The sequence below is a fragment of the Girardinichthys multiradiatus genome, chromosome 20, assembly GCF_021462225.1.
Source record: "Girardinichthys multiradiatus isolate DD_20200921_A chromosome 20, DD_fGirMul_XY1, whole genome shotgun sequence".
NCBI lineage: Eukaryota > Metazoa > Chordata > Actinopteri > Cyprinodontiformes > Goodeidae > Girardinichthys > Girardinichthys multiradiatus.
In genome coordinates, this window is record NC_061812.1 from 4499011 (window position 1) to 4514745 (window position 15735).

General features: G+C 42.0%; 1 protein-coding gene across 1 annotated transcript; it reads left to right on the forward strand.

The window, feature by feature from the left end:
- Positions 1-2072: 2072 nt before the first annotated feature.
- On the forward strand, positions 2073-15438 carry LOC124857352 (gastrula zinc finger protein XlCGF57.1-like). The gene is made up of 2 exons (XM_047348573.1): positions 2073-2437; positions 13026-15438. The coding sequence occupies exons 1-2, from the start codon at positions 2296-2298 to the stop codon at positions 14474-14476; spliced, it is 1593 nt and encodes a 530-aa protein (XP_047204529.1). The 5' UTR covers positions 2073-2295; the 3' UTR covers positions 14477-15438.
- The last annotated feature ends 297 nt before the right edge of the window (positions 15439-15735 follow it).

Below are 15735 nucleotides of genomic sequence, written 5' to 3' on the forward strand. Positions count from 1 at the left end.
TGGTAGCGGTATTTTGTGATAGTGAAAAAGCATATGATACGGTATGGAAGGATGGATTACTCATAAAACTACATAAAATAGGAATAACAGGAAGAGCCTACAAGTGAAATAAAAATGTTTTATTAGATAGAGTTATTCAGGTACAGATGGGCGTAGCAAGATCAGATAAATGTAGAGTAGAAAATGGAACTCCACAGGGCAGTATTATAAGTCCTTTATTATTTTCAATTATGGTTAATGATATGTTTTCCAGAGTTGATCAGGATATTATGCAATCATTATTCGCTGATGATTGGGCTTTATGGAGAAGGAGGAAAAATTTTACATTAGTGTATGAAAAAATACAAAATGCCATTAATTCTGTTCAGAATTGGGCTTATACTTGGGGGGTAAAATTCTCAGCAGATAAAACTAAATCAGTTGTACTTAGTAGAAAGCAGGTTGAACAAATTGATTTAAAAATGTATGGAGAAAAAATAGAAAAAGTAATTAACTTTAGATTTCTTGGAATATTGTTTGACTCAAAACCTTTATGGGGTGAACATATAAGATATATTGAGGGAAAATGTAAGAAAATTGTGAATATAATGAGGTGCTTAACAGGATCAAATTGGGGGGCAGATAAAACTGTTCTAAAAACGATATATATCGCTCTGATAAGATCAATATTAGATTATGGATCTGTAGTATATAAACAGGCTACAAAAACAATGATTCACGAATTAGAGATAATTCAGAATCAAGCGTTGAGATTATGTTGTGGGGCTATGAGAACATCTCCAAATTTGGCTGTACAGGTGGAAATGGGAGAGCTCCCTTTGCATCTAAGATATAAACAAGTTATGATTAATTATTGGGCAAATTTGCAAGGACATAGGGTAGAAAGACATCCAGCAGTTAAAACTATACAGCCATGCTGGGAAAGGGAAAAGTAGACTGTTTTGCTTGGGCAGCAAACAAATGTGGTAAGGAAATGGGATTACAAGGGAAGAGATATAGCACTGCTGTACCCTACTCAGTTACACCTTATTGGTTGTTTCCTAGCATTAATGTTGATCTAGACATAAAGAAATGCAGATTTATAAAGATAAGAGGAATTGGATAGATGTAGTATATCATAGAATTGAGAACACATACAAATCATTTCTTGTAATATATACAGATTGTTCTAAGGATTCAGATTTAGGTAAAACAGGATTTGCATATTTTATTCCTGAGCTAAACATATTGAAACAAAGAACATCAGATCATTTGGCTGTCTTTACAGTTGAAATGATTGCAATTCTGATGGCGTTACAATGGGTAGAACAAAACAGAATAGAAAGACTTCTTATCTGCTCAGATTCACTGTCCTCCTTGATGTCGATTATGGGTTTCTCATCCAAAAGCCGTGTAGATTTAGTTTATGAAATTTTATTTAGACTTACACAATTTCATTTAATAGGTAAGTTCATGTGGATTCCTGCTCATAAAGAAATAGAAGGTAATGAATTTGCAGATCGTTTAGCCAAACAGTCTTTAAGTCAAGATAGAATTATGGAAATGGCATATAGTAAATCTGAAATAAAATCTGTTATTAAGAACAAAGTAAAATCAGAATGGCAGCGGTTTTGGAAGGAGGGAACCAAAGGGCGACATCTATTTCAAATACAAAAATCGGTCGGTAAAATGGAAGTAATTGGAGAATATCGGAAAGAACAGGCAGTCAAAACAAGATTACGATTAGGACATACACGATTAAATAAAACTTTACAGGCAGATGTGATTGTGGATGCATTTGGAAACAGTAGAGCATGTTGTAATTCAGTGTGAAAAATATAGGGTGAGTAGAGAAAAATTAAAGCAAGAATTAAGGAAGTATGGTATGGAAGCATTAAAAGTGAGTACAGTACTAGCTAAACATGAAATGATAAATAGAGTATTAATAAGATTTTTAAGACAAACGGGATTATTTGCAAGAATATAAAATAGGTCAGTTAGATACTCTGGCCCACACTCCAGCACAGTAGATGGCGATAACGCGTCTAAACGTTTGATGCCACCCGCCAAAAAATCTGAAAAAGAAAAGAATGCGCATGCGCGTTGCTCGTCTCTTGCACACTGACGTCACCAGAGTTTGGGGAGAAACATCCGTGAAGACTCGGAGTGGTGGGAGCTGAGAACTACGCCTGCAGAGGGATATTTCTCCGTGTGAGGAAGAACAAAGTCTAACTTTGCTTCGCTGAGTTTGGAAGGAAGCTGATCTCTAACTGCTCAGTAACTGTTAAAGGAACATCTGAGGAGAAGCTAACAGAGATGTGGAGGCAGCAGTTCAAACAGTGGCAGAGTGCAGCAGTGGGAGACATTTCCCAAACCGCTAAAAAAGAGGAAGGATTTCAGCGGCTCCACAACACCTTGGAGGCTGGTTTCAACCCCAAAGTTCTGCTGCACAGATTAGGTTTGTATGTTTTCATCTAAGCTACAGTTTAGGAACATTTTAAGGTGACTAACGTATTAGCTTTCTAAAGGCCAAGTGTGCCCCATACACGCAAAACAGGAAACGCTTCTTAACTCGACAGAAACCATCCGCGTCCGCCATATTGTGGGTCCTATCTGATAGAGCAGGGGTCTTCAACTAAAACTTGAAAAGGTCCAGTTGGAGAAAATTTGTTTAAGCAGGGGTCCAGAAAGTTATAAAATGTAACTATTCAATGTAATATATATTTAAGTAGCCTTGTAACTGTCTCATCATCGGCATATGATCAATACCTTACACTTAATTCACTTTAACTCATAAAATGTTTTCACAGTATTTATTGTCGGTATATTGTGACATATCATAGAACTGAACATATGTATAACTGCCCATATGTGCAATTTTCTTTCATTTGCTAAAACAATTTGAGCTACATTTGCAAATAAGACAATATTAATATGATAACTTCATTTTAAGTGTTAAATTCGTACTCGTACTCGTCGTCTTCTGCTTTATCTGGGACCGGGTCGCGGGGGCAGCAGACGTCCATCTCTCCAGACACCTCTTCCAGCTCCTCCGGGTGGAGCCCAAGGCGTTCCCAGGCCAGCCGAGAGACATAGTCCCTCCAGCGTGTCCTGGGCCTCCTCCCGGTGGGACGTGCCTGGAACACCTCTCGAGGAAGGCGTCCAGGAGGCATCCGGTATAGATGCCCGAGCCACCTCAACTGGCTCCTCTCGATGTGGAGGAGCAGCGGCTCTACTCCGAGCCCCTCCCGGATGGCCGGGCTCCTCACCCTATCTCTAAGGGAGTGCCCAGCCACCCTACGGAGGAAGCTCATTTCAGCCGCTTGTATCCGGGATCTCGTTCTTTCGGTCATGACCCAAAGTTCATGGCCATAGGTGAGGGTAGGAACGTAGACCGACCGGTAAATTGAGAGCTTTGCTTTTCGGCTCAGCTCTCTCTTTACCACAACGGACCGGCACAGCGCCCCCATTACTGTGGCAGCCGCACCGATCCGTCTGTCGATCTCCCGCTCCATTCTTCCACCACTCGTGAACAAGACCCCGAGATACTTAAACTCCTCCACTCGAGGCAGGAACTCCCCTAAAAAACCTGAAGAGGACAAGCCACCCTTTTCCGGTCGAGAACCATGGCCTCGGACTTGGAGGAGCTGATCTTTATCCCAGCCGCTTCACACTCTGCTGCAAACCGCCCCAGTGCATGCTGTAGGTCTTGGCTAGATGGGGCCAGCAGGACCACGTCATCTGCAAAAAGAAGAGACGAAATCCACTGGTCCCCAAACCAGACCCCTCCGGCCCTTGGCTGCGTCTAGAAATCCTGTCCATAAAAGTTATGAACAGGACCGGTGACAAAGGGCAGCCCTGCCGGAGTCCAACATGCACCGGGAACAGGTCCGACTTAGTGGTGGCAATGCGAACCAAACTCCTGCTCCGCTTGTACAGAGACCGGATGGCCCCTAGTAAAGAGCCACCGATTCCATACTCCTGGAGCACCCCCCACAGGGCATCACGAGAGACACAGTCGAATGCTTTCTCCAGGTCCACAAAACACATGTGGACCGGTTGGGCAAACTCCCATGAACCCTCGAGTACCCTGTAGAGGGTATAGAGCTGGTCCAGTGTTCCACGGCTGGGACGAAAACCACACTGTTCCTCCTGAAGCCGAGGTTCGACTATCGGTCGGACTCTCCTGTCCAATACCCTGGCGTAGGCCTTACCAGGGAGGCTGAGGAGTGTGATCACCCTGTAGTTGGAACACACCCTCCGGTCACCCTTCTTATGAAGGGGGACCACCACCCCAGTCTGCCAATCCAAAGGCACTGTCCCCGACCGCCACGCAATGTTGAAGAGGCGTGTCAACCATGACAGCCCCACAATATCCAAAGCCTTGAGGTACTCAGGGCGGATTTTATCCAACCCCGAAGCCTTGCCACCGCGGAGCTCTTTAACCACCTCGGTGACTTCAGCCTGGGTGATGAAAGAGTCCAACCCCGAGTCCCCAGCCTCTGTTTCCACTCTCACGCTCTTTAAGGTGAGCATGGCCCAGTGCATCTTCTATGTGAAGCTCTTTCCCAGGCTTGTAGGTGACACACAAGCTGTACTTTTCAAGATGCAGCTGCATCCTTTGCAGCCTCATAGGAGCTTGATGAAGCAGCTTCTTAAAGATGCTCTCCAATGGTTTGTGGTCAGTTTATACTTGGATGAGTTTGTCAAATACATACTGGTGGAATGTTTCAGATCCATACACAATGGCTAACAACTCCTTCTCTATTTGCACATATCTGCCATGACATTCTGTTGGTGCCCTTCAGCCGTACGCCACAGGTCGTTCATCTTGCAGGGTCACAGCTCCGATGACCTTAGAGCTGCCATCAACAGACAGTTTCATAGGTTTGGTGACATCATAATACTTCAGAGTGGGAGCTCCAGTGATGAGTTTCTTTAACATTTCAAAGCTTTGTTGTTGTTGATCCTCCCAATAAATTTCTGCATCAGCCTGGAGCAGCTTTCTTAGCGGTGCAGAAACCTCAAACAGGTTTAGAATCAATTTTGCCAGATACTGCACCATTCCCATGAACCACATCAATCCTGGCTTCTCTACTGGTGTTGGCATTTACACAATGGCTCAGATCTTTTCATCATCAGGTCTCAGACCTTCTGCACTTAGTGTGTGGCCTTTATATTTGACCTCTGTCATTCTGTATTTGCATTTGCTTTTGTTGAATCTCAGGCCATTTTCTTTTGCTCTTTGTAGCAGTTTTAGAAGTCTCTGATCATGTTGGTCCAGTGTGTTACCCCAGACTAGCAGATCATCTATAATGTTGAACACACCACACAATTTGCTCCACAGTGAGAAGGGGATCATGTTCTCTTTTTATTGCTGTGTTTAGACCTTTAGGATCCATACAAATCCTTAATTACAGGGGTTGGACAATGAAACTGAAACACCTGGTTTTAGACCACAATAATTTATTAGTATGATGTAGGGCCTCCTTTTGCGGCCAATACAGCATCAATTCGTCTTGGGAATGACATATACAAGTCCTGCACAGTGGTCAGAGTGATTTTAAGCCATTCTTCTTGCAGGATAGTGGCCAGGTCACTACGTGATACTGGTGGAGGAAAACGTTTCCTGACTCGCTCCTCCAAAACACCCCAAAGTGGCTCAATAATATTTAGATCTGGTGACTGTGCAGGCCATGGGAGATGTTCAACTTCACTTTCATGTTCATTAAACCAATCTTTCACCAGTCATGCTGTGTGTATTGGTGCATTGTCATCCTGATACACGGCACCGCCTTCAGGATACAATGTTTGAACCATTGGATGCACATGGTCCTCAAGAATGGTTCGGTAGTCCTTGGCAGTGACGCGCCCATCTAGCACAAGTATTGGGCCAAGGGAATGCCATGATATGGCAGCCCAAACCATCACTGATCCACCCCCATGCTTCACTCTGGGCATGCAACAGTCTGGGTGGTACGCTTCTTTGGGGCTTCTCCACACCGTAACTCTCCTGGATGTGGGGAAAACAGTAAAGGTGGACTCATTAGAGAACAATACATGTTTCACATGTTTCTCTTGCGTCCACAGTTAATCCTGTTGGATGTGGTTCGTCCTTCTTGGTGGTATGCTGACATTACCCTGGATACCGTGGCTCTTGATACATCACAAAGACTTGCTGTCTTGGTCACAGATGCACCAGCAAGACGTGCACCAACAATTTGTCCTCTTTTGAACTCTGGTATGTCACCCATAATGTTGTGTGCATTTAAATATTTTGAGCAAAACTGTGCTCTTACCCTGCTAATGGAACCTTCTCACTCTGCTCTTACTGGTGCAATGTGCAATCAATGAAGACTGGCTACCAGGCTGGTCCAATTTAGTCATGAAACCTCCCACACTAAAATGACAGGTGTTTCAGTTTCATTGTCCAACTCCTGTATGTTGCAGTAACAACTGTCACAATGCTTCACCCACTGAGTCGGGTCTGACTGCTTTGTGATGATACCTTCTTTCTCCATCTTCTGAAGCTGTTCTATGACTCTGTCGCTAATAGCAACTGGGATCTTTCTCAGGTCATGAATCACAAGTTATACCACTGGGTTCAGTTTCATGGTGTGTTCCCCTGTCAAGCATCCCAGTCCTGTAAACAGATGTTGATATTCTTTTGGAAAGACATTAGTTTTTTTCTACACTGTAGACAGGGGCGAAAATCGCATTTTATTTTTTGGGGTGAACACTAAACAGATAAATTTCAGAGAGTAATTCTTGGGGGGGGATCAGAAAAAAAGCTCTCTGCCTCTCTCTTTCCTGCTCCTTGAAAATTTTTCAGCATGTTTAAATTATGTTATTGAAAGTAATATTTGTAGTTATAGCATTGCTCTTTATTAGTCCATATTTTACCCCATACAGGTTTTTCTATGTTCAACCAGCGATGTAAACAATGGTATTAGGGGAAGATAGCAATGGTCCATCCTTATGATTACATCTAACTGATTTTTGTTTTTTTTTGCTTCCTGCTGTAATTTACAATTTAGTCCATCGAAGTACTTTTAGAAACAATCGAAGCTCACAGTTCAAAACTTTAAAGGAAATACCTTCAAAAATAATGAAACAAAGCCAAACTCCTCCTGAACAAAAATTCAACAGCATATTACAACTATGACAACTATGCCACAAAATATGGCAACTGAAGTTGTACATTGTAACAGTTTGCCTATAAATAAAATGTTTTAACCATTTATCAGTGTATCTGCTGAATGTAATCTGTCTGTGGAAAAACTAATTACTAATTACAATGTTTGTCAATCACACAAAAACATTTCCAACTAACAAAAAATAAGCTCCACTTCTCTAAACAAAAGAACCAAATGTACTTCTTCGAGTGTCGCTGGATCCAACAAACTCCGGGCAGATCTTATTCATGTCCAGCTTGTCCAGTCTTACTTTATGGACATTACAGACAATTACATTGTTGAGTCTTTGTTGGGCCATAGTAGCCCGCAGCCAAGTCTTTACCGACGCAAGCTACTAAAACTCCTCTCAGCTTCACATGAAGACACAGGCACCACCATCAAAATCCTGATGAGAACTTCAACCTGCTGCGAACAAGCCCCACACTTCCACTGGCACTCCCCTGAGAACCTCTGCTGCCTCCACACTGCTGATGCACGAGTATTTGCTGCGAAAGAGAGGCAACTGTACACAGACGCTCTGTTCAGCTCAGGGTACTGATCTAATGACTCATCTACTTCCCCAGTGAGGAGGACATTCTCTACCTTTTGGATAATTTTTAGACTTTCCTGGTCAAAGTGTTGACAAAACTGAACCTCCACTCTATCCTACACTTTGAAGAACTCTGCACTGTAGTGATCCTCTGCTTTCCCCACAAAGCAGTTTGAATGTGTCAGCTGAATGGGGTCAATGGATTCAGTTGAGTCAACCAATGTCGTAGCTGTCTCATACAGTGCAAGGTAGCTCTTGTCATTTCTCTTTCCCTTAAGAGAAGACCTCACATGATTAACTGTAGCCTGCATACCAGATACTGTCTGAGTTGTCTTCTGCAGTGAAATGTTAAGGCATTCCAGCTCTCCAACAACAGCACAGGCAAGTGTGAGGCCCAACACAGTGTTTCCTCTGCTGAAGTGCTGAAATAAACCACTGGCTGTTGAGGCTGCATTAGATGTACTTTTGGCCATCTCCTCTAGGGTGCAAAGTACCCTCTTATACTGCCCTAGCACAGCTATTATAGCAGAATTCCAAACAGTTCAGCTTTTGGGCACATTGGTTTCAAGGTGGTCAGAGGAGCGTCTTCAGATGTAGCGATGTTTACAAACCTACTCTTGAACTTCACCGACTGCTCAAAAAGGATGCCCAACTGGTGGACCCAAGAAAGGCAGTCCCGGATCTATGGGGAGGCAAAGCAGCCAGGTTGTGTTATCAGATTGAGTGTGCACCACAATGTACATACAGGGCTAGTGGCTGCTTCCTCCTCAGTATTGCCTGTGCACCTCTCTACTTCCCTGACATGTTTGTGGCACCATCATAGGTTTGCCCACATAAACCAGACATTGGCAGATTAAGCCTCAACAAAACATCCGCTGCCATCTTTGCAATGGCCTTACCTGTTGTCTCAGAAACTGTGTAGCCAACAAACTCCTCATGAGGGAGAAGTTCATGGTACACAAAGTGCAAACAGACACTCTCTTGTTCAACACCAGTAACATCCTGAGTACCATCAATAATAAGTGAAAACTGCAAAATGGGAAGATTCTGGATTTCATCTGTGATGCCTCGAGCCACTGGTACAGAGCCAGTGCACTGCAGCAGCTTTTGAAATCTGGACTTTCATAGATGAGAAAAAGCTCAGTCCTGAGCTTCTCCTTGTGTAGCAGGGGAAATGCCCTCACAGTGGTATTTGATGCCTCTTCAGGGAATGTTTTCTGATTCCATTTGCATGGTCAATATCCATATGCATCTTTGATGCTTTGTGTTTCTAAATCTTTTCTGAAAGATGATGCATATGAGTGACAGCTGTCTTTTTCCAGGCGTTCTCCGTGTTGGCATCAGGGTGAATTAGGTCACACGGGTAGCAGAACAGGTTAAGTGGCGTTTGTCAACCTACTTTAACCTTATGTTCCTTCTTGGGCACTGAGATCATCTGATCAGCTGCTTTTGCTTGCCCTGGAAACTAGTGTGACTGTCCCTTCTCTTTAAACATAGGGAGGATCTGTCTTTAATATTGTCTTACATGTTATGTTTGTTTTTTTTTAACAAGGTGCACCTGAAGTGTCAGCCCACAGAATCCGCTAGAGCCCAGCGCCTCCTATCTATAAAATAGGTCCTCTTCCATGTGTGAGAGGTGCCTGTGCCACCTGGTCCACGCTGCAGCCATGTCTGCCCCTGTGGGCCGCAATATCGCCTACCTTTTATTATTTGATTTTTGCAACTTCAGCACTGCTTAACATTTCATCGAGTTCATTCATGGCAGACATCCACCTCCACCTACATTAGCATTTAACAGGAAGAAACCTCCAGCAGAACAACAGCCAGGCTCAGTGTGAGCGGCCATCTGCCACAACCGACTGGGAGTCTGAGAGAAAAGAGAAGAGACACAAAAGGAACACAGAAGCACTAATCCAGCAATACTTTATATGTGAAAGAAAAGAAAAATGTTAAAGGCAGCAGTAGCTCCTTCAGTGGGTTCATCTAGTAGAGAAAGACCGCTAAACAAATACAGCTACAGTACAGACCAAAAGTTTGGACACACCTTCTCATTCAAAGAGTTGTCTTTATTTTCATGACTATGAATATTGTAGCTTCACACTGAAGGCATCAAAACTATGAATTAACACATGTGGAATTATATACTGAACAAAAAAGTGTGAAACAACTGAAAATATGTCTTATATTCTAGGTTCTTCAAAGTAGCCATCTTTTGTTTTGATTACTGCTCCACACACTCTTGGTATTCTGTTGTTGAGCTTCAAGAGGTCGTCACCTGAAATGGTTTTCCAACAGTCTTGAAGGAGTTCCCAGAGATGCTTAGCACTTGTTGGCCCTTTTGCCTTCACTCTGCGGTCCAGCTCACCCCAAACCATCTCGATTGGGTTCAGGTCCGGTGACTGTGGAGGCCAGATCATCTGGCGCAGCACCCCATCACTCTCCTTCTTGGTCAAATAGCCCTTACACAGCCTGGAGGTGTGTTTGGGGTCATTGTCCTGTTGAAAAATAAATGATGGTCCAACTAAACGCAAACCGGATGGAATAGCATGCCGCTGCAAGATGCTGTGGTAGCCATGCTGGTTCAGTATGCCTTCAATTTTGAATAAATCCCCAAAAGTGTAACCAGCAAAGCACCCCCACACCATCACACCTCCTCCTCCATGCTTCACGGTGGGAACCAGGCATGTAGAGTCCATCCGTTCACCTCTTCTGCGCCGCACAAAGACACGGTGGTTGGAACCAAAGATCTCAAACTTGGACTCATCAGACCAAAGCACAGATTTCCACTGGTCTAATGTCCATTCCTTGTGTTCTTTAGCCCAAACAAGTCTCTTCTGCTTGTTGCCTGTCCTCAGCAGTGGTTTCCTAGCAGCTATTTTACCATGAAGGCCTGATTCACACAGTCTCCTCTTAACAGTTGTTCTAGAGATGTGTCTGCTGCTAGAACTCTGTGTGGCATTGACCTGTTCTCTAATCTGAGCTGCTGTTAACCTGCGATTTCTGAGGCTGGTGACTCGGATGAACTTATCGTCCGCAGCAGAGGTGACTCTTGGTCTTCCTTTCCTGGGGAGGTCCTCATGTGAGCCAGTTTCTTTGTAGCGCTTGATGGTTTTGGCGACTGCACTTGGGGACACTTTCAAAGTTTTCCCAATTGTTCGGACTGACTGACCTTCATTTCTTAAAGTAATGATGGCCACTCGTTTTTCTTTACTTAGCTGCTTTTTTCTTGCCATAATACAAATTCTAACAGTCTATTCAATAGGACTATCAGCTGTGTACTGTATCCACCTCCTGCACAACGCAACTGATGGTCCCAACCCCATTTATAAGGCTTGAAATCCCACTTATTAAACCTGACAGGGCACACCTGTGAAGTGAAAACCATTTCAGGTGACTACCTCTTGAAGCTCATCAACAGAATACCAAGAGTGTGTGGAGCAGTAATCAAAGCAAGAGGTGGCTACTTTGAAGAACCTAGAATATAAGACATATTTTCAGTTGTTTCACACTTTTTTGTTCAGTATATAATTCCACATGTGTTAATTCATAGTTTTGATGCCTTCAGTGTGAAGCTACAATATTCATAGTCATGAAAATAAAGAAAACTCTTTGAATGAGAAGGTGTGTCCAAACCTTTGGTCTGTACTGTATGTGGATTATTCAACTAATTAGGAGTTGACTCATTTATACTAACATAATCTTGTTGCCACCAGGTTTCTGTGAGACAGAATAAATGAATCAGATTGTCTCAAGTCATTAAAGTTTTTGAAGAGCGATATGTTCAATAAGCCACATTTAATTGTTTTATGAGGCTTTAATGTTTTTTTGGCCAATGTCTTAATAAATTCTGCCAGATTCCTAGAACGAAGGGCTGCTGCATCCAAAGTGGGATGGATGCCGTCTCTCCAGATCAGACCAGGTTGTCCCCTAAATGTTCGGCAATTATGAATGTAGCCCTGTTTGTTTTCAGGACACCACCTAGACAGTCAGCGGTTGAATGACAGCATGTGGATAAACATGTCATCACTGGTCAGATCAGGGAGGGGACCAGAGAAAATTAGGGAGTCCGACATTGTTTGGACTTCATGTTTTATTTTCATCAGTAGGACTGTGCAATATCCCAATCCAGATCATTTTATATCCTGACAACGATATCTATCACATAAGTTTATTTCCTTCTACTTCTGTAGAGAATTAATGTGGAGTTCTTCAAGCCTAGTTCTTGAGAAGCCTTTATTTCATTTGTGAAAGTTTTAGGTGCATGTTTGTTTTCTTAAATGCTGTGTTAATTTTAGGTTATTTTTAACAGGACCTTCCAGAAAGTGCCTCTTTTGTCTGATCAGTCCAAAGAATATTTTCCCCAATCAAGATGGGTTTTTTTTGGCCAGTTGAAGATTAACCTTTGTGCTCCTTTTGGACAGTATAGATTTTTGTCTTGGAACTCTCCCACCGATGTCATTGTAACCCCAGGTCTGTCTTATTATTCAATCATCACTACTTGACCTTGAATAAGGGAAGTGTGTCCCACAGATGTTTAGATACCTGTGTTCTTTTCTGACCTCTGAGATGAGTTGTTATTGAGTAATTTTGGTACACCAGCCACTCCTGGGACTTTTGTGGAAAATGGCTCTGACTGTGGTTATCTGGAGTCCCAAATCCTTAGAAATGGTTTTATAACCCTTGCCAGACGGATAGATTTCAATGACTTTAATGGACCAGGAGCAACGTGGTATTTACATTTCAGGAGTATTGTCTATTTTCACAGTGATCCATCAGAAACTCTTTTTCCAGCAGCATTATAGAGCAGTTAGTTCTTTGCCGGACCAAGCTTTTCTCATATGCTGTTTGAACCTGACCCATTGCTTGTTTTCTCATACCTCCTTGTCCTTGATTGTTTCTTCTCCACTGTCTCTACATGCTCATCTAGGAGAAGCAAATGCTGCTAGTCAGTGACTCCATGCATTCAGCTAGGTTTCCTTAGATAGAAAAGTTTTTAACCAATTTAAATAATAAATTGAAATTGACTGCATTGTTGGATAACTGGGGTCTTTGCTTTTACCAATTGTACCATTGTGCAAAATTATGGTATCATAAAATCTTTATATAGGCCATCAGCTATCTTAAGCAGCTGATATTTATTTGCATATAGAAAGGCAATTTGTGAATAATGCAACAATAAAGGAAATTTGAGAAAACTGTAATTAAATGAAAAAATTAAATATAACCACAGCACCTAAATATCTTTATTAAAAAGCCATTTAGTCCAGGTTGGAGTCAAAATACTTTCTAATAAGCATGATGTGTTTCAATGTTTCCTGCAGATGTTAAGCAGATGCTGATGGTTAAAGAAAAAGCTGCTGTAAACCACAGAGTTTGTGCTGACCTACATGACCCAAAGCCCCTCCACATAAAGAAGGAACAGGAGGAAGTCTGCACCAGTCTGGAGGAAGAGCAGCTTAATGGGGAGGAGATTGATGCCATCAGCTTTCCAGTCACTGCTATTCCAGTAAAGAGTGTGGATGATAAACAGTCCCCTCTGCTGTTACAGCTTCATCAAGACCAAATTAGAGGCAGAGAGCTTGAAGAGGAGAACTATGGAGAAGAATCCATCTGGGTACGAGATCACGAAGATGGTTCCATTTCCTCAGAGGTTAAAGTCACTGAGAAGGAAGAAGAGGATGATGAATCTGGACTGAAAACTAAGGACATGGACAATGACTGGAAGGAGAGCAGAGATCCTGAGTTAGATGGAAACATTGTTAACAAACCTTTTAGCTCCTCTGACTTTGCTGGACAGCATGTTCACAGTCACTCTATTCAGAAACACATGACAGATTTAGAAATAGGTTCTTCAAGCTCTTTGGATAATAAATGTTTTACGGAGAATAAAAGGGTGGGCTCAATAAAGAAAGTCCAAGCTGGAGAGAAGTTGAGCTGTACAGAGTGTAGTAAAACATTTATTGGAAAATATGCTTTAAACACACACATGAGAGTCCACACAGGAGAGAAACCTTTCTGTTGTGATAATTGTGGACAAAGATTTACCCAAAGAGCAAACTTGAACACACACATGAGAATTCACACAGGACAGAAACCTTTCTGTTGTGATCTTTGTGGACATAGATTTACCAGAAAATACCATTTGAACACACACATGAGAATCCACACAGGACAGAAACCTTTCTGTTGTGATGATTGTGGAAAAAGGTTTTCCCGAAAAGCAAATTTGAATGTACACCAGAGAATCCACACGGGACAGAAACCTTTCTGTTGTGTTGCTTGTGGACATAAATTTACCCATAAAGCAAATTTAAACACACACATGAGTGTACACACAGGACAGAAACCTTTCCATTGTGATGTTTGTGGACATAGATTTAGCATAAAACAACATTTAAACACACACACGAGAATCCACACTGGACAGAAACCCTTCTGTTGTGATCTTTGTGGACAAAGATTTAGGTTGAATCATATTTTAAGCACACACATGAGAATCCACACTGGACAGAAACCTTTCTGTTGTGATGACTGTGGACTAAGATTTACCCAAAAAGCAACTTTAAACACACACATCAAAATCCACACGGGACAGAAACCTTTCTGTTGTGATCTTTGTGGACAAAGATTTACGCGAAAAGCTAGTTTAAATGCACACATGAAAATCCACACGGGACAGAAACCTTTCAGTTGTGATGTTTGTGGAAAAAAGTTTACCCATAAAGCAAGATTAAACGCACACGTGAGAGTCCACACTGGAGGTAATCTATGAATTCTGGTGGCTAATCTATGAATAATAAAACTGAACTGCTGCAGTTTGCTTTGTTATATATGTGTATTTTCGTTAAAGGCAACAGTCTTCAATCGATGGTTTCAGGATTTCCGTAGAGGCTGATTTTTGTATTTTAATCTTTAAAAAATGTTAAGTTCCGGATTAGTTGTATAACTGGTAGTTTATTTTCCACTCGTCTCTGTCCACTGTATTTAATCTATTGTTCAGATTGAGCTTTATCAGAGGTGTGTTTTCTGTACATGTGAACACTTTAGTTTCTAATACAGAATCAGAGGACCTTGGAGTTATTGAGTCGACCATGAACTCCTCCAAATACCAGAGTATCTTTGAGTCAAGATAAAGTCAGCTGTAACTTGGACCAAAGTGGGTTATCAAGAGGACGATGATCCCAGACACAGAAGCAAATCTACAATAGATCAGCTAAAAAACACAATAAATCAAGTCGCTGCAATGGCCTAGTTAAAACCCAGACCAAATCAGATTGAAATGCTAGGATCTCACCAGAGCTGTGCAGATATTAATTTTTCCAAACCTCAATGAAATGAATCGATAGAGGAATGAGGGCCAAGATAATTTCTGTGTGTGTATGTGCTTTTAGACCTCTTGCCCCCGCATCGGTCACAGCAGATGGGTATTCATGCAGACCTGGATTCTGTTGAAAGTTTTCTTCTGTTAAAACTGAGTTTTTCCTTCCTGCTCTCTCCACATGTTTGCTCTCTATGGAGAATTTCATCAAAGTCAATGCCTTTATGCAGCTGGCTGAGCTTCCTTAAAAGGAGAACTGTTTACCAATTGCAATAATGTCCTGAATTCTATTTGTCTTACAACTAGGTTTTAATCATTTTTTATGTAATTGAATTAAGTCTGTTTTTGTCACTGCTTTCAAAACGTTTTTCTGTAATTTCATGTAGGATCAATAAAAAAATCCTATTTTAACAGAAGTGTCAGTCTTCTGAAAAGGCTGTCTATTTTTATGCACTCAGTACTATAGCAATAATTACTGCATCGATGCGCCATGGAAGCTTTGACCAAAGTGGATCATGTGGAAGCTTAAAGCTTTGTTTGGTAGATTAAAAGTGTTATTGTTTTCACCATATGTAAAGATGAATTTTGTGAAGATTGTTCTGGGTATAAGGGAAAGGTCACTCTATGCAGCATGCAAGGCCTGTCAGGGAACACAATAGAAAAGGAAAAGTTTTTGGCATCAGGAATGACTGATGGGCTTGTTATTGTAGAAG

Excerpts from the sequence above, each read along its gene's own strand:
- LOC124857352 (XM_047348573.1), top strand. The coding sequence starts at position 2,296 with ATGTGGAGGCAGCAGTTCAAACAGTGGCAGAGTGCAGCAGTGGGAGAC. Across the intron at positions 2,438-13,025 it reads AGTTCTGCTGCACAGATTAG|ATGTTAAGCAGATGCTGATG; the intron begins GTTTGTATGTTT and ends TGTTTCCTGCAG.